The following is a 17,967-nucleotide window of genomic DNA, read 5'->3' as shown; positions in this document are numbered from 1 at the left end:
AAATTTCTCCAGGGCCCCCATGCCATGGCCAGGAAGGGAGGTGGAGGCAGTGGAGACAGATGAACGCCCTTCCTCAGTATCCCATCATTTCTGGCACAACTAAAGGGCCAAATCAGGACCTGTTTGAACTGCAGTGGAAGGATTAGATCCTGTCAGGAATACATTGGGCCCTTCCTCAGCAAGGCTGGAATCAAGTACATCAGCCTTTGATTGGACATTCTGTTTGCCAATGCTGTTGCTCATTTGCCTCCTCCTGCACCCCATGGCAAACCCAAAACAACTGCAGGTGCTGGCCCTGCTGCAAAGGCAATTGTGTGCCTGGGCTTGGGGCTGCTCTCCCCATGGCCACCTCCCATCCCTTCCCTCTGGACAAAGCCATGCCACAGCACACAGCTGCCCAGAAGCTGACGAAATCTAGAAATAGCATCAGAGACAACTGCGTAGAAGGCCATGGCTGTACAACTCAAAAGCTGAGATCACCTGGAACTGACTTTGTAGCACTGCCTGTTCTAGCAAACAACTTCTTCCTTCCCAGCCAGCCAGAGTTGACAGAAAAAAAACACCAAGGCTTAGACATGGTTCAAAGTTACCCTTACGTTACTAAATGCAGAAGGATGGTTTCCCTTTTGGGCAACTTTTGCTGCCCTGACTTGCTTTTGGTGTTTTCTCAGCCATATGACAGAGGAAAAGCCATGACAGAACCCAGAAACCATTCAAAGACCTCTCCTGCTATTGGTACATGCTGAGGATTGTGAAGTCTGCACTACACACTCATTGCAAAGACAGCCTGAAGTGCAGTGTCCAGCTGAGCTCTTCCTTGGCTGAGCTGCCTCCATGGGCTTAGCCCACAGGAAAAGCTCTCAGACTCCCTCCTCTTGATGCTTTAAGTTTTAGCTTTCACTTTCCTCAGATTCTGTGCTGACTTGGTGTGGGACTCTGAACTTCGTATTAAGTGTTGGTAGGTTCTCTTCTCAGGGCAGTTAGACACAGCAATCTTTTTCCAGCTTAAGAATCAAGGACAACCATTACCCAAAAATCATAAACAATGGGAAAGCACCGGGAGTGGACCAGAAGGATGGGACTTGGTGACCTGAAGCTGTAACTGGACAATTAACCCCTACTATATAAGTTGACCAAAGGTTATAAAAGTGTAAAAACTCATGAGCGGGATCCATCTTGGATCCCTCCTGGGTGTAGCCCGGGCCAGGCTCTTGTACTGCCCAAGGTGTATCCTTTTAAGGCCTCTTAATTATCACCTACTGTATTCCTTTAACTATGCGTGGTCTCTCTTCCAGATCAGCCTCTCTAGGAATCACTACAGTGCAGAAACTGAAAATCTATCACACAGGACTTAGCTTGGTATCCTTACCTCACTCCCTTTTCCCTCTGAACTCAGCTCCGCACTGTTTCTACTGATATCTTTGTAGCCAGTGCCATCTTTCCCTTTCTCTTCCTCTCCATTGCACATTATGATTGGCTTGCAGGAAGGAGAGCCCTTCCGGATGGGAGGCAACGGCTTGGAGGGAAGGAGCATAGAGGGAGGTGACCCAGAAAGATTCTCGGCAATAAAGTCACCACTCAGGCCTGCAAAGTGGGAAAACAAAATGTAACAGAGGCTGCAATGCAAACCTAAAACATCAGAAGCTCCGTGTTTCATGGGACACATTTCCTGGAAACTTTCCTGGAAACTAGCTGCACAGGGAAACATGCACCTGACAGCAGCCACCTGAGGCAGGCCACAGGATACCCTGAGCCACTTCCACAGATCTCCCAGGGGAACTCCCTGGCCTCTGGGCTGCCCTGGGACAGCAGGGAGCCCAGAACCCTGTGCTTCCCAGCAATGGCTCAGCTGCACATGCAGCCTCCTGCTCCTCTCCCTGCCCCACAGCTCAGCAGCCCCACAGCTCCACGGGGCACTGGCAGCAGCACAACTCATGGCAGGGGGCACCTGCAGGGCACAACTGCTCCCTGGCAATGTGCACAGGCTCTCCAGGCTGGCACAAGACCCTTCCTCCCACCAGAGAGTGGCCCAGCTCCCACCTTACCTCTGTGGGAGGCTGAGCCAGGCTCACGAGGGAAAAAGTGAGTTAGGTGAACTCCCACCTTTACAAACAATCATCTAATTGATGAGGAATACAAGGGAGTTTTGAATTAATCAGAAAATCACTTTGTGGTTTTTTGTTGTTGTTGATGTTTTTTCCATGAAACTAGCATCACTGTAATTCCTCTGAACGGTATGGAGCTGGCAAGCCAGGAGAGAGAGCTTCTACTCCTTTCCTTATGTATTACTCATTGCCCATCAAGTACTTTGGGATCCCTTTCCTTCCAAACAGTTGGCAAACCACAGTGATCACAAGTATTTGACAATTACACCTAGGAAGTAGTTGTTTTCAGATGCTAGTTTTCAGGGCCTTTGTTTCTCTAAGTCCCACTCGGTTCTGGGTTGGGTTTTCTTGGTTGCTTTTATTTCGCTTTACAACAAAGGAAGTGATGGTACAAGAACAGTGGCACCCCATGTTACAAGTAAAGGAAGCTTTGCGCTCCCCATTACATATCCTCAGTATTCAAGGAGCCCAAATCTTTAGGGAACAAATTAGCTTTCAAACGTTCCACTTCTGCTCAAATACTTGTCCCGCGGGTTTATTCCCTGCTTTCTTTCCTGCAGACACACCCAAATCCAGTATAAACAAGACCTGCATCAAAACATTTCTCATCATGGCAGTTAAAAGCAATTCAAACTTCCCTTAATGGAAATGGAAGACGGCAGATCATAAAAAGAAGAACATCCTTAAACCAATCTTTTATTTATCCATAGAGAATGTACAGGTCAATTTATGAAAGCACAACAGGTAATATTTAATGAAATTGCACATTTCTAGTCCAAAATGAATCCAGCAAAAACGTCACCTTACTTACTGAGCAATACTTCTCCCTAGCTGCATTAAGCATTCCAGCTGCATATCACCAATTAAGGAGTCATTCCAAAGGGGCAAAACCCAGGATTTCTCAGAAATAACCCAGAGCAAAGGGACCTGGAAATCTCATCTGCTTTCTTCATCAGCTAATTATGTCTTCAAATTTCATCTCTCCTATCGTGACGTGCCCCAAAATGGCAAAGGAACAACAACAACAGGCTTTGATGGAGGCTTTCAACTCAAAGGCATTGGCTGGCACAGACGCACCAGAGACCGCAGTTTGTCTGGCACAATTCTACTTGTCAGGGATCAGGCAAGGCAGGGACAGGGGGACAAGGCAGAAGGCATCTCCTCCCCCAGCCTCAGCCTGCAACACTGACACAGGCAGAGAGAGTCAGGCAAGAGATTTGTCATTGTGAACAATCCACAGGTGGCTCTGGGCTTGTGCTGTCAGAGGATGACAGACTCAGACCCTGCATAGGCTGCATCCCTTTGGAAGTTTCCATCTCCATAACTGGAAAATTCAAAAGGACTTTCTCTCACAGAAGGTTTCCCCTCTTTCTCCCAGAGCAAAACCAGGCAATGGCTTTGATAGTCCATGACTCTCTTTCAGATGTCAAAGGTTTCAGTTCAGAATCTGCCTCAAGGAAATGTTATCTCCTTCAAGGGCAGGAGGAAGGAGTGAGAGGATTTCTAATTTCCTGATAAATGCCTTCTTCTTCTCTGCTAATTCTGACATGAGAAAGACTGCATGGAGATAAAAGGTGTGTGCTGGATGGACAGGAATGTTTCCTTTTCCTGCACTGCACTTCCAGGGCCCCAAGGTCCCAATCCAGCTCTTGCCACTCAAGATTCACAATGCAGGAATTTTCACTTCACACCACTGCAGCACACTCCCAGTGACTGGGCTCTGGGATAGTCCACTGAGCCCATCAAGGAATTCAAATGAGTTTAAAGAAATTTTTAAAAGAATGATTTTTAACAAAGCTTTCAAAATATCACCTCTAATTCAAGGCTCTAGTAGTAATTTTAAGACAGACATGCCCTGTACCTACCTGCATGTTCAGACTTCTTGTCTCTGATGCTGCTGCTTGATCGTGGCCTTGAGAAAATGGAAAACACAAGAACATATGAGGAGGGAGAAAGCGAAGGGAAGGAACAGGTGTAGCAATCCTTCCTTGCTTGGTCCCTCTGATGAAGAAGAAAATGCAACACATCAAGCCAACAAGATGCAAAGCTCATTAATTGTCCTTAAGCATTCAGTTGCTGCAGCCAGGCAGAGCTGGCCAAGCTCCAGCTGAAACTCAGCAGTCATTCCTCAACTTGCACCATAACTCCCCAATTCTGCTGACTTTCCTTTTGGAGCCAAGGGGCTCCTACAGCCTCCCTCAAGCAGCAGGAGCTGCTAAGCTGAGACATGAGTCTGCAGAGAGGGCAGCTACTTTGGTTCTGCTGACAAAGCTTGACTTTGCCTGCTTGTGGCTCTCACTGGTACCAGTCTCGTGCTACATGTGGTCCGAACACGGCAGTATCCTGAGAAGGATATTCCACCTCATGGCTGTCTCAAGAAGGAAAAGCCTTTTACCAACTCAACTGCTAGGCAAGTGTATTCACATTGCACTTTCAATGCACTACCAAAGCTTTCCAGTTGGAATGACATTTTTGTGACTCCTTCATTATTGCTGTCCTTCAGATAAGCTACATTGACAGCTACATTTTCTCACATATATACAAGCCAATATCTTTCCATCAGGTACAGTACTATAACTCTTCTGTACCTCCTTGCCCTCTCTGTTTTAATCCCAGACCTAAATATTAAACATTGATAGGATTTTACATCTATACCCGGAAAATATAGCTGGGTTCTCAATTCACAGTGTCGTCCCAGGCACAGAGAAATTATGCCTGACATTTACAGAAGCAGCACGTAAAGACAGAGACACCACTCCAGCATCCAATATTTGGCCAAACAGAGTTTTCCGGTGCTGAAGTTGCCAGTCAAGGATCACAGTATTCAAAGATCGGCAGGATCCAGAGCTGTGCAATACAGCTCCCAAATGACACCACAAACATTACAGAGGGAATCAATACCAAGCCCAGCAGAGGACCCATCTTCAGGTGCTTTTAAGCCCTGCCTCCTCTTCCCCACCACCACCACCTCTGCTCTTGGGACACATGGTGTGGGGTTTGACATGGAGCTGGATCATCACAGATGGGCCAAATGGTGAATACACACAGGTTTGCCTAAATACATGGGAGACAGCTGACTGTGCAAAGGAACCTCACAAGATGGCAAGAGGGAGCTGAACAGCAGAGTGGAGCAGCAGACACCTTGGCTTACCTCATCTCCTGGGACTCTTGGACATCCAGCTGCACAGAGCTGAGCAGAGACCCTGCAGCACTGCCAACACTGGGACTGACTGCCTTGGGTATAGGGGGGATCAAAGGCAGTCCCAATGACCCCTTCTTCATATCCCCACCACTGGGATACAGCAAGGATGCCTGGAAAGAGTAGTACAGAGTGCTCAGATGAAGCATTCAGCCCTTCCTCACTGATGGCTGAAGACATTTAGCCATGCTTTTAACTGGGACCTGGCAGGAAAAGACCAGTCAAACTGCTGGAGTAGCTTGGCCTAGCATGGGGAATGAAAAGGCAAGTGGTGAGGGCGTGCTCATGCCCTAGACTTGCCAACTCTCTCCTTGGGCTCAGTTCACTGCAAGTGTGGCTATGATCCCAGCTGGAATCCACATGTTTGGTATCAAGATGTTCTGCGGTGCCACGGCCTCCACTGGCCTTTTGGATGGTATGGGAACAGGTTCAGATCACTGTTCTCTCCCTGCCTCTTAGGCACCTCACAGCCAGTGCTGATCTCCAGCCAAGTCCCCACAAAGCCATTCTGCAGGATGTCAGAACCTGCTTTTCTCAAGCCCCTCAATTCTTCTGCTGCTGCCCTTCCCTCTTACAGTTGCCCAGCAGCCTTTCAGCCCAGAAGCTGCTGAGCTCTCGCGATGCTCCGTGCTCTCCAGCTCCCACACCTCCATCATCTCAGGCTCACTGGCATTTAGGAAGTTCAGCAGAGCTCCCTGCCCTGCTGCTCTCTGGAAGGTCTCTGCCTGCCCAAATTTCTCCAGGGCCCCCATGCCATGGCCAGGAAGGGAGGTGGAGGCAGTGGAGACAGATGAACGCCCTTCCTCAGTATCCCATCATTTCTGGCACAACTAAAGGGCCAAATCAGGACCTGTTTGCACTGCAGTGGAAGGATTAGATCCTGTCAGGAATACATTGGGCCCTTCCTCAGCAAGGCTGGAATCAAGTACATCAGCCTTTGATTGGACATTCTGTTTGCCAGAGCTGTTGCTCATTTGCCTCCTCCTGCACCCCATGGCAAACCCAAAACAACTGCAGGTGCTGGCCCTGCTGCAAAGGAAATTGTGTGCCTGGGCTTTGAGCTGCTCTCCCCATGGCCACCTCCCATCCCTTCCCTCTGGACAAAGCCATGCCAGAGCACACAGCTGCCCAGAAGCTGACGAAATCTAGAAATAGCATCAGAGACAACTGTGTAGGAGGCCATGGCTGTACAGCTCAAAAGCTGAGACCACCTGGAACTGACTTTGTAGCACTGCCTGTTCCAGCAAACTACTTTTTTCCTTAGCAAGCAGACACAGCTGATGGAATACATATCCCTGACACAGCCATGGTTCAAAAATACATGTAGGTTATAAAATCTAACATGCTTGCTTGGCCAGATTGGACAGCATAAGCAGCTTGGCCTGATTCTTGGGCTTTTCTCAGTCATAAGTCAGACAAGGAATTATGACAGAGCCCAGAAACCATTCAAAGACTTCTCCTGCCATTGATGCATGCTGAGGATGTGAAGTTTGCACTACACACCCATTGCAAAGGCAGCGTGTTCTCAGACACTTCCCAGAAGTGCAGTGTCCAGCTGAGCTCTTCCTTGGCCCAGCTGGTTCCATGTGCTCACACCACAGGAAAAGCTCTCTGAGCTCTGCTTACAGTGCAGAAAGTGAAAATCTATCACACAGGACTTAGCTCGGTCTCCTTACCATCTGTTCTTTTCCTTCTGAACTCAGCTCCCTGTTATTTCTAATTTTATCCTCGCAGCCGGTGCCGTTTTTCCCAGTCCCGTGCTCTCCTCTGGACACCGTGCTTGGCTTGGTGGAAGGAGAGTCCTTCTGGATGGGAGGCAATGGCTTGGAGGGAAGGAGCATAGAAGGATTTGCCAGGGAAAACTTCTTGGCAAGAGGGTAGCCAGTCAGGCCTGGAAAGTAGAGATATAAAACTGTAACAGAGGCTGCAATGCAAACCTAAAGCATCTGAAGCTCCATATTTCATAGAAGACATTTCCTGGAAACTTTCCTGGAAACTAGCTGCACAGGGAAACATGCACCTGACAGCAGCCACCTGAGGCAGGCCACAGGATCACACCCTGAGCCACTTCCACAGAGCTCCCAGGGGAACTTCCTGGCCTCTAGGCTGCTCTGGGACAGCAGGGAGCCCAGAGCCCTGTGCTTCCCAGCAATGGCTCAGCTGCACATGCAGCCTCCTGCTCCTCTCCCTGCCCCACAGCTCAGCAGCCCTACAGCTCCACGGGGCACTGGCAGCAGCACAGCTCATGGCAGGGGGCACCTGCAGGGCACAACTGCTCCCTGGCAATGTGCACAGGCTCTCCAGGCTGGCACAAGACCCTTCCTCCCACCAGAGAGCGGCCCAGCTCCCACCTTACCTCTGTGGGAGGCTGAGCCAGCCTCACAAGGGATGAACTCATTTAGGTGAAGTCCCATCTTTATCATAAACACGTCTAATGGGTGGGGCATTTGCAGGATTCTTGAACTTTGGAGAAAATTTCTTAGGTTTCATTTCTCAAGGACCTAGCCTGTGAACTATTCCTCTGAACACTATTGAGTTACCATGGCTGAACAGAAAGTTGGATGGCTCCAATGGGAAGAGGGGAAAAAAACTCCTTCTCTAGTGTGGCTTCTGTGAACACCCAATAAAGACCCACACAGCTGTGACTGCTGTTTCTGCAAACTACAAAGAGCTCTCAGCAAGCAGGCAGGACTTGCTGGCGTTTTCATAGCACCTTAATATCATTCTCAGTGTTAGACCCAATTAGCAAGCAGAGGAAGAACAGGAAATTTATCTGTTGTGAGACCTGACATTGGTGGCAAACAAAGGAACAGAACTTGCGTCTCATGACCGTGTCCAGTTTGTGGTCAGCTGTGGCCACAGTCCCTGTCCTGACTGAAAGTTTGAGTGATTTGGCTACTGTGAAAAGAAGAGGACGCTAATGACAAAACATAATGAGTAAGCTAATGAGAAAATGTTGTGATGCCAGGGCTGTCCTGGCAAGATCACCTGTAGCTCACAGCCACCAACTCTGACACAGAGCCAGAACTGACCACCATGGACCAATTTTCCCGGAAATCTGGTGGAATTTGTCTCCATTTGACTCGGGCCTTTCAGCTCCTTTCTATCCTCACCTTTTCCTTCCGTGGTCTTTCCTTTTCCAGTAAAATCCATCTTTGAACCCGTGCTTCTGTCTCGCAGAAGTACCTGGGGTTGAATTTGGGAACTGTCTCGGAGCAGACGGCGATAGGAGCTCGGTCCCCAGCCCTAGAACAAGGTGGGGTGACTCCAATCGCCAGCAGTCGGCACAGACAGGCAGAGCCAGACGTGTCTCCTGCCACTGTGTCCGTGTCAACCACAACCTTCACAGCCCCTTGCGGGGCTGCCCCTTTGTGACGCGCTGGCCCGTGGTTCTCTCGTTTCCATGGCCACAGAGCCCCCACCCCAGCTCCATCCCTTTCCCTTCCCTTCCCAAGGGCAGCCAGCCCTGGGCCCGGCCAGGCCAGGTCGGAGGGTTTGGCACTGTCTAGGAAGTAGCCGCTTTCCTAAGCTGCTTTTCAAGGCCTTTATTTCTGTAATTCCCACTCCGTTCTGCCTTGCAGCTTGTTGGTTGCAGATTTTGATTACTTCTCTTCACAACAAATAAAGTGGTGCCTTCCCCTCAGCAGCCCTGGGGATGTTCCTATGTGAAGCCATCTGTCTCACACGGTTTTAGACAATTTAAAACAGAACACTATGGATAAGCCGTCTCCTCTAAAGTGTTCCAACAATCCCGTTTCCAGCAAGAGGAAGTGAACAGTAAGAGATAAAGGTGGAAAAAAGGCCTGCCTCACCGCCCACACGGCCTGGGGGAGAGACAGCTGGGCCCCGATCTGGCAAGGGCCCCAACCTCGGCTGCTGGCAAAAGGAAAAGGAAAACCACCAGCCCACCACTAACACTACATACAGCAAACGCCAAAAAACAACCTTACAACCAAAAAACTCATCTCCGCTTTCTGGCCGGGCCCTACAATCCCAGCCCGGCCCCGGCGCAGCCTTAGAAGGCTCCTTATGGTAAAGAGCTCCGGCCGCCCCACCTAAAAACAATCACAGAACCCTCTCCTGCCCCGGCAAAATATTAACTTTTTCACTGCCCAAAATATGAGTTTACAAATACTTTATTCTCTGTCCTGTGGAAAAAGAAAAAGAGAACCAAAATGATAATATGTACAAAAACAGCACAAAAAACACCAAAATCAAAGTATGAGAAGAGTCAAGTCTCAGCTGAGGGAAGGAAGACATAGACTGAAATTCTTCCCTTTTTTTTATGCTATAGAAAAGAATCCGTTGTTTCCCTATAACACATAAAAAATATGGGGTGGATTAAAGATTCTAACTCTAGATGTAAGAAGAAGCGTTGGTGTTAAAATAAACCAATGTTAAAATTGCTGTAAGTGCCCTAGGTTGAAATAGTGAAAAAACCCCTGCTTCTCCCTAGGGAAGAAGGAGAAAAACACCCTCTATTTTTAAAAGTGGAGTAAGCTTTTGTTTCAACTATTATAATCCTTTAAGTGTGCCTCATAAGTTGATATGGTCCTCAGTATTAGTTATGAATTAAAATGTTAGTTGAGAAAAAAAATATTACATAATCACCAGATCTCTATCCTCCCTGACGGCTAAACACTAGAACAGCAAGACCACTTACAAATGGTTTCTTATGAAAAATCTCTATAGGCTGAAGAATCTCCTCTCTGAAAGAAACAAGTAAATGACTATTTTAGAAATGGTAAACTAACTGAGTTGTTCTTTGTATGCTGTCAATGCAAAAAAAACAAATGTGTGGAAAGAAGAAGAGTAGTCTGAAGTTTTATTCTAATTTTTCTTCTTCTTTTTTCCCCTATAGTTTCTGGTAATAAAGTTTGTCTTTGTATTATTTAAAGCTAAGCCTGTTTTATCTTCCTCCTAATCCTATCTCACAACTAAAAACGTTCAAATTAACAATCCAAAACCACTACACTAAAGCAGTATCTCCACCCAAACTCAAACTGAACCCAAAACACCCCACTGTGGAGACCCTAAAAGGCATTCCCTAGTTAGGGAGACACGAGAGGCTTCTCTCATAGCAAGCCCTGTTCTGTCATGCCAATGTAGCCCTGTTCTGTTCCCTGGGCCAGCCCCCTGCCCTCTCCCTGTCTCTCAGGCTTTCGGTCACTCCCACCCTGTTTCCCTGTTGGCTCCCATGCCCTAACCCCACCTTTGTGCCACCCCCATGTCCCCTGGTAAGTGCTCCCTGATGCTCCCCCTGCCCAGGACACCCATCTGCTTCAACCTGGACCCTCACCCCGACGTTCCCCTTTGTCTTTGCCTCTGACCCTGGACTATCCACGCAGTGGCTGAAATAAACATCTCCGTGGATCCCATACAAAGGCCCTTGCTGCTCCTTTACCTGCAACCATCTTAACAGCTATCCAGGCTACAACACCTGCGGAGACAAAGGAGACAAGAAGGATGTCCCAGCTCCCAACATTTCCTTTATCCCTACAGTAGCTGTACTCCAATTACTGCATACGAGAGTTTTACTTGATCCCTTTAATGCCAAGGGACCATGAAGGACTTGAACCTTGTTCAAGTCCAGCCTTGCCTGCCTATTTTGGAGTGGAGGGCAAAGATGCAGACAACTTTGGGCGGGGGTAGAGCTGAAATTGCATTTTGCTGCTTCTGATTTCCTCCCTGCTTTTGCAGCAGAGGGACATCTTTGTCCCTGCAAACCACTCCCCTTTCCAAGTGAAATGTGGGCCTGGCTACCAACTCCAGGTTCTTGAAGAGACTGCTGCGGTTGGCAACAGGAATTGTTGCTGAACTTTATGTGTTACTTAAACCCCCCCCACCAATTCCACCAAGTGGATGAGGAAAGAGGCAAAGAGATTTCGGTGGAAGAAGGGAGGCCAAAAGCTTGAAAAAAGGATGAAAGAAATGCTCCGATGATGATGATGATGTTAGTAACAAGAATGATTTATTTTTGGCAGCAAATGAACACCCGCTGCCGTCCAGCCCTCCCAGACTGGCAGCTCGAGCGGTGCCGTTTCCATGGCATGAGCTGCTGGTAGCCTGGGGACAGAAACCAGAAAGCCACGGTCAGTGGCAGCAGGCTCCTGTCCCCCCTGTCCCACCATAGCCTATACTCAGGCCAGGCTGCTGGCTGTGCTCAGAGCCCAAACCTCCCAGCCCATTCCCTCCTTGTTAGAGGAGAGCAGCGTGGCAGGACACGCTCCACCTCTTCTGCTCAAGCATGGCACAACAACCTCCTCAGCAGCTGCAAGAGCGACATTCTCGTGTGCCTGCTGCCATTTGCCCTAAGCCCTTCTGCCACCCGAGCTGTGGAACCGGGTACCCACCTCTGGAGACCTGCTGCCAGGAGAGGAGCCGATCCCACACAAGGTCCTCATCCTTTTGCAGGGGACATCCACACCGTGGACCCTCCCCGGGTAGCACCTGCATGGGATGCACTCCAGGGACAGTACCGGTGCTTCTCCATCTGGTCTGGACACAAGCTGCAATCTTTCTGGAAAAAACAAAGAACAATTGCATGAAAGTCATTTCAAAACAATACCTGGAAACAAGAAAAAGCACCAAAGGTTGTCACCGTTTCACAGGACTGGGGAAGGTCTGACCGCTCTTTATGATACTAAAATCTCTCCAGTGGTGGGGAAAAACCCTACCTTTCCCACCTGTATGCCCACCCCTTCCTCAAGGGCCTGCAAAGCAGAGCAGCTGGGCCATGGCTAAAGAACCCGTCCCCCTCTGCTGCTCCCCATCCACACGGATGGACGCTTATGTCAGGCCGGATGCCCCCACCCCAGCCTGTGCCATGCTGGCAGGAAGAAGCTGTCAGCGAGGCCAGGAGCCGGCTCCCCTTCCACAACATCCATCCCCTGCCCCACCAAAAAGCAGCTGAGCAGTTGGCAGAAAGATTAATATTGTCCACTGCCACCCCACGGGGAACCACCGGCACGTGGCCAGGCTGAGCCCTGCCATGCCTGGAGGCACGAGCATCCCCCCACCCCTGCACCGCCTGGGGACTCATCTTGATTTCGTCGGGGTGCAGAGCGTGTCCTCTAGGAAGGGGCTGCAACCAAAGCCCATCAGCTTTGCCCTGCCAGTGGCCAGCTCGAGGACGGCGTTCTCCAGCTCTGCGCTGATCTCCAGAAGAACACGCCAGATGTGCCTTGGCTCGCGGGGACATCACGAGGCCATTGAGCTGCAGGGGGATGTTTCCCCTTTTCCACTCTGTGGCAACTTCACTGCACTGTGCCACAATTTCTCCAATAGGATGGGGAGCCCTGAGCCGCTCCCTCCACAAATCGCCGGGGACCTGAGGAAGCACCTCCTTGGCTGTGCTCTCTGCTCCATGCCAGGGCCACTGGGAAATGCTCTGGGCAATTCTTTGAGAGCCACAAGACACGAGCAGCTGCTGCTTGCGGGCATCCTGGATTCTACTGTGCAGAGGGATGGATCTCTGCTGTCTCCTGGGCCAGGTGGGGCTTCTGCACCCAAGAATGTTCTAAAAGGTCATCCAAGGATGGCCTGTCTGCAGGGTCCATGGATAAGCACCACCTGATCAGGTGCTGGCACTCTGCAGAGAGAAACCAGAAACTGCTGGTCAGCTCCTGTCCATGCTCTCCCAGATTTCACAGTGCCCACAGCACACTAAGAGTGCTCAGAGCTGTTCGCACAGCTTCCCATCCATCCTCTCTTCTGGAAGAGAGCAGCAGAGGTACACCTGCCGCCTCGTCCAGCTCAGCCCAGGAGATGAACCTCCTCCCCAGCTGCAACAGCAGGACACTTATGTGCCACCTGCCCTCTCCCAAAGCCGTTCTTGCTCCCGTGCCTTGAAGGCCCATCCCCACCTTGAGACACCCGGGGCGGGAAGAAGAGCTGTCCCCGGACGATGTCCTCTCTGCTTTTGAAAGGAAGGTGCCTGCACACCAGCTGATAGAGCAGGATGCCCAGGGACCAGATGGTGGCTGGCTGGCCATGGTAGCGGCCAAAGAGGATCCACTCCGGTGGGTAGTACTCCCGCGTTCCTATGGCACACGGGCACAGCTCATCAGGCCAATGTTGATTGCTCCCTCCCAGCCACCTCCTGCCAAAATGCAACTTGGCTGCAGCCGGCTGAAGCAGCATTCCCCCTCCCTCCCTCCCTGTGTGTTCCACCAGGGGAAGCACAGGGGAGAAGCTCCACTGCCCGGCTGGGCCCCGGCTTTGGGCTCACCGGCCATCTGGGTGTAGAACGTGTCCTGCAGGATGGTGCCGCAGCCGAAGTCGATGAGCTTCGCCTCGCCGGTGGCCAGGTCAACGAGCACGTTCTCGGCCTTGATGTCGCGGTGCAGGACGCCGCGGCTGGTGCAGTGCCGCACGGCCCCCAGCACCTGCCGGAACAGCGCCCGCGCCACGGGCTCTGGCAGGAACCCCCCCGCGTGCAGCAGGTGCCAGAGGTCCTGACAGCGCTCCGGACGCTCCATGACCAGCGCAAAGCCGTCGGGCAGCTCGAACCAGTCCAGGAGCCGCACGATGCCGCGGAAGCCGGGCCACGACGCCATCCAGAGCAGCACCAGCTCCAGGGGCACAAGGGCGCCGTCGTGCTGCGGGGGAGCCGCCATGCCGTCAGCGGCGCCGATGCTGCGCTCGCCTTCGCCACCCCCTGCCCGGCGCCACCGCAGCTCCCATTGCCCATGGCCCGGGACGCTGCGCGGCCCCCGCTCGCTCCACGCTCGCTCCCATCGCAGCGTCCCGGCTCCCACCCGGCCGGGCCTGGCCTTACCCCGCCCGCCACGCCCCGCCGCCTGCTCCCGCTGGCCCCGCTCACTCACCAGCCGCGCCCACTCCAAGACGCGGTCCCGGGACACTCGCTTGATGGCCACCTGCAAGCCAAGGCGAGCGGAGGGCTCAGCTCGCCGCCCGCCGCTCGCCGCCCCCCTCCCCGCTCCGAGCCGGCCCCGTCTCTTACCGGGACGCCGTCGGCGAGCCGGGTCCCGGCGTAAACGCTGCCGAAGCCGCCGCTCCCCAGCAGCGGGCCCTCCCGGTACAGCTGCTCCAGGGGAGGCTTCTCCGCCCGTGCGGACGGCACCGCGCTCTCGGCATTCTGCCCGGGGGACCCGCCCGCCCCGGCCGCCACTGCTTCCCGAGCCGCCCCGGGCTCCGGCGCCTCGGGGCCGGCGGCCGAACTGCCGGGCGGCGAGGCTCGCTCGGGGGAATGCGCCGGCGGCGGGGCGGGAGCCGGGCGGCTGCGGGCCAGCTGTGGGCGGAACCGCGGGAGGGGCCTCGGTCGGGGCCAGGCCAGCGCCAGGGCCCGCGCCAGGCGGAGCCAAGAGACGCTGCTGCTCCACCACCGCCACCAGTGCAGCGAGGAGCTCGTCCACAGGCTCTTCAAAAGGTGCCACAGGCGGTACGGACTGAGCCCCGCGGAGGCGGCACCGCGGCGTGCCCGACAGGGGCGGGCAGGGGGCCGGCTCGCCCACGGCCGCCTTGCGGGGCGCGGCATGAGCCGGGCTGGGAGAGGCGCAACAAGGACGGGACTGAACGGGATCACAGGGAGTCTGAGAGGGAGAAGGGCACGGAGGGCGAGCGGGAACTCGAGCGGAAAACCGATCGAGACAGGCGCTGCTGCTGCTGCTGCTGCTGCTGCGGAGCCGCCGGAGCGCGCGGCCGTTCTGCCGTTGCCTCCGCGAACCCAACGGAGGAGCCGCCGCGCGCCCCGTGGAACACAGGAAACAAAGTAAGAATAAATGAAGCTAATTCCTATTAGAGAAATAGCCAAATAAAGCAGTGGAGGCGTAAAGAAGACTGTTGGCTTGTGGCTTTCTTGTTTGAGTGAGATGAAGCATTTTGTGGGGAAGAATTGCCTCTTCTGACAATTTTGCCAGTGTGGGCTGGAGCGGAGCTTTTAAATTTCAAGTAGCAAAGAGAAATCGTGTCAGTATTGTCATCCCTTTTCATTCTCTGCTGAGACACTTGCAGGCTGCCCAAAGACATCGTCTGCAATATGGAACTTGGACCCAAATGGATTGTTAAGTGTGTCTGGATGTCACCAAATCTATGGGAATGACAAAAACTCTCCAGCAATATTTTTAGTGTTAGAGAATCTAGGAACAATGATATTCTGACCACGATGTTGTTCTGGCTGGGATGTGAAACAGAAATAATTTAATCCACACGTAGCCCTGGTGTGCACAGAAATTTTGTTTGTTTATTTCCTGTCAGTGTTAGTGGCAGAAGCATCCATTGCTCAGTTTGGGAAGGCTGACCCCTGACATGGACTCTCCTCAAGTGTGTCTCTGCCTCTGACACTAGAGAACACTGAGTGCCTGGAGAGCTCGTGTTGCCTGTGGAATGCTCCAGCTGACTGCCACCAGAAGCTGTGGACGTTCTTTTGGTATCTGATGCAGAAAAGGAGTTCTCCATAATACCATGCTACTTAAACCCACATTGGGATGCGGCTGTGTAGTGGCTCACCATGAAGCAGATTGCCTGCTTTGTCACTGCCAGCCCTGCTGATCCTGCAAGGGACCCTAGTGTATCCCATGCCTGTTTTGCCTGCAAGCAAAGCTTGCCTTGCCTTAGTAGTGTGGAGTAAATAGAGAAGTAATAAAATGGACAATTAAACAAGTTACTTTGGAGGAGATCCTCCTGCTTTCACACATCAGCCCTGCACCTCATGCTCCGTATCCTAGTTTGAATGGACAGCTGTGTGCTAGGGAAAAAGCAGGACCTTCCCTTGAAATGGAGAAAGTAAAATCCTTCCCACTGAGTCAGTATAATTTTGAAATCAAGAGGTTCTCAGGGAAAGATAGGGGGACAGGAAGAACAGTTCTCTACTAAATCTACAACAAGGCCAATCTAAACAACAATAACTATGAAATTAACAGGAACCCAGTCACAGTTCCTTTGGTTGTGTGCTCTTTTCCCCCCTGGTGCAGTTACCATCGCCATTGGCAGTGAGCTCTGGCAGGTTCCCAGTGGACAGGGCAGGTGTGTGGATCCCTGCACAGCTGCAGGAGAGCTGGGGGTGATGGCAGCTGTGTCCCAGATGGGAAGGGTGGAGGAGAGACTCTGCTCACGAATCCTTGGAGCAGTGTCGGTCCCGGTGCTCCAACAGGATGCTTGGAGATAGCAAACTGAAGCAGGACAGCATCCTGCCAGGGGTGTGAGGTCCAACACCAGAAGAGGCAGCTCCTGGCACTGGGATGGCGCGGTGAGGTTTTCCAGCTGCCTTCCTCCTTCCAGAGCCAAAAAGGGGTGAGTACCAGTAACTGCCCCCCCACCCTCCTTTACCTGCTTCGAATCTCGTGGCCTTGGCCTCCTTCCCCACACTGGCCCCGCCCTCCCAGAGAAACACCCAAAAAAAAGGGAGGCTCTCCCTTCCCCATCTCAAGGTCTCAAGGACCTGGCCATCCTTAGCATGTCAATGGGAAAAAATATAAAACTATAAAATATAAAAAAACAAAACATACCACCAAAAATATACACAATAAAAAATATAACAACAAAATTATTAAGATAGAATCAAAATATATTTATTGAAACCTACAGATAACTATCAGAACATATGTACATCTGGAACTATACAGGCTAATGCATAAATCCTTGTCTTCAAACGCTCTTTGGATAGGCAGCAGCTTCTTCCTGGGCTTGGAGGAAAGAGCTCTTCTGGACAGCAGGAAAGGACTTTGTGGGTAAATGCACAAAAGAATGTCCAGAGAAAACTTGGTGGAAACACAGGAGCCAGGCAGGTCTGCAAAATGGAGACACAAAATGTAACAGAGGCTGCAATGCAAACCTAAAGCATCTGAAGCTCCATATTTCATAGAACACATTTCTTGGAAATTCATAAATAGCTGCACAGGGAAACATTCTCCTACCATCACCCTCTGGAGGCAGGCCAGGGGCACACCCTGAGCCACTTCCACAGAGCTCCCAGGGGAACTCCCTGGCCTCTAGGCTGCCCTGGGACAGCAGGGAGCCCAGAGCCCTGTGCTTCCCAGCAATGGCTCAGCTGCACATGCAGCCTCCTGCTCCTCTCCCTGCCCCACAGCTCAGCAGCCCTACAGCTCCACGGGGCACTGGCAGCAGCACAGCTCATGGCAGGGGGCACCTGCAGGGCACAACTGCTCCCTGGCAATGTGCACAGGCTCTCCAGGCTGGCACAAGACCCTTCCTCCCACCAGAGAGCGGCCCAGCTCCCACCTTACCTCTGTGGGAGGCTGAGCCATGCTAGTCCTTCACTTTGTCCTCAATCCAGAGTGTCTTCAGGCCCCTGAGCATGCCATGACTAGGAAGGGCAGTGGAGAGAGCAGGGGCAGATGCACACCCTTCCTGAGTATTTTGTCATTTCTGGCACAGCTAAAAGGTCAGAACCGCAGGTGTCCATCTCAGCACTTGGTCAACTTGCTGGAGAACATCAAGCCTTCACCAGCCCAGGATGCTGGAGAGGTTTTCCTGGACATGTGGGGGCTGGCTGGCAGCACGCTTCTTCAGCTTGGTGCCCATCACCTCGTAGAGGGCAGAGGCGAGCCTGGTGACCACCGTGCGCACATTGGCGCTGCGGACAGGCAGCGCCTTGTTCTCCAGGAAGGACCAGAGCACGGGCAGGGCGTAGCGCTGGACCACTTCAGGGCTCCTGGCATAAACCCCTTCCACAAGCACTGC

At 52.1% G+C, this 17,967-nt stretch overlaps 1 protein-coding gene across 1 annotated transcript in view; it reads right to left on the bottom strand.

Annotated features, from left to right (window-relative positions):
- Positions 1 to 883: 883 nt before the first annotated feature.
- LOC134041991 (serine/threonine-protein kinase pim-1-like) overlaps positions 884 to 17,967 on the bottom strand; it is a 31,351-nt gene continuing 14,267 nt past the window's right edge. The window contains exons 2-8 of the mRNA XM_062489063.1: positions 14,270 to 14,436; positions 14,133 to 14,183; positions 13,535 to 13,904; positions 13,170 to 13,346; positions 12,816 to 12,895; positions 1,370 to 1,516; positions 884 to 967 (exon numbers count right to left, since the gene is read on the bottom strand). Of these exons, the coding sequence (XP_062345047.1) occupies positions 884 to 967; positions 1,370 to 1,516; positions 12,816 to 12,895; positions 13,170 to 13,346; positions 13,535 to 13,904; positions 14,133 to 14,183; positions 14,270 to 14,436 (1,076 nt within the window). The remainder of the gene's footprint in view (positions 968 to 1,369; positions 1,517 to 12,815; positions 12,896 to 13,169; positions 13,347 to 13,534; positions 13,905 to 14,132; positions 14,184 to 14,269; positions 14,437 to 17,967) is intronic.

Source organism: Cinclus cinclus, chromosome 3 (assembly GCF_963662255.1).
Source record: "Cinclus cinclus chromosome 3, bCinCin1.1, whole genome shotgun sequence".
Taxonomy (NCBI): domain Eukaryota; kingdom Metazoa; phylum Chordata; class Aves; order Passeriformes; family Cinclidae; genus Cinclus; species Cinclus cinclus.
This window is presented reverse-complemented; position numbering and strand designations above follow the sequence as displayed.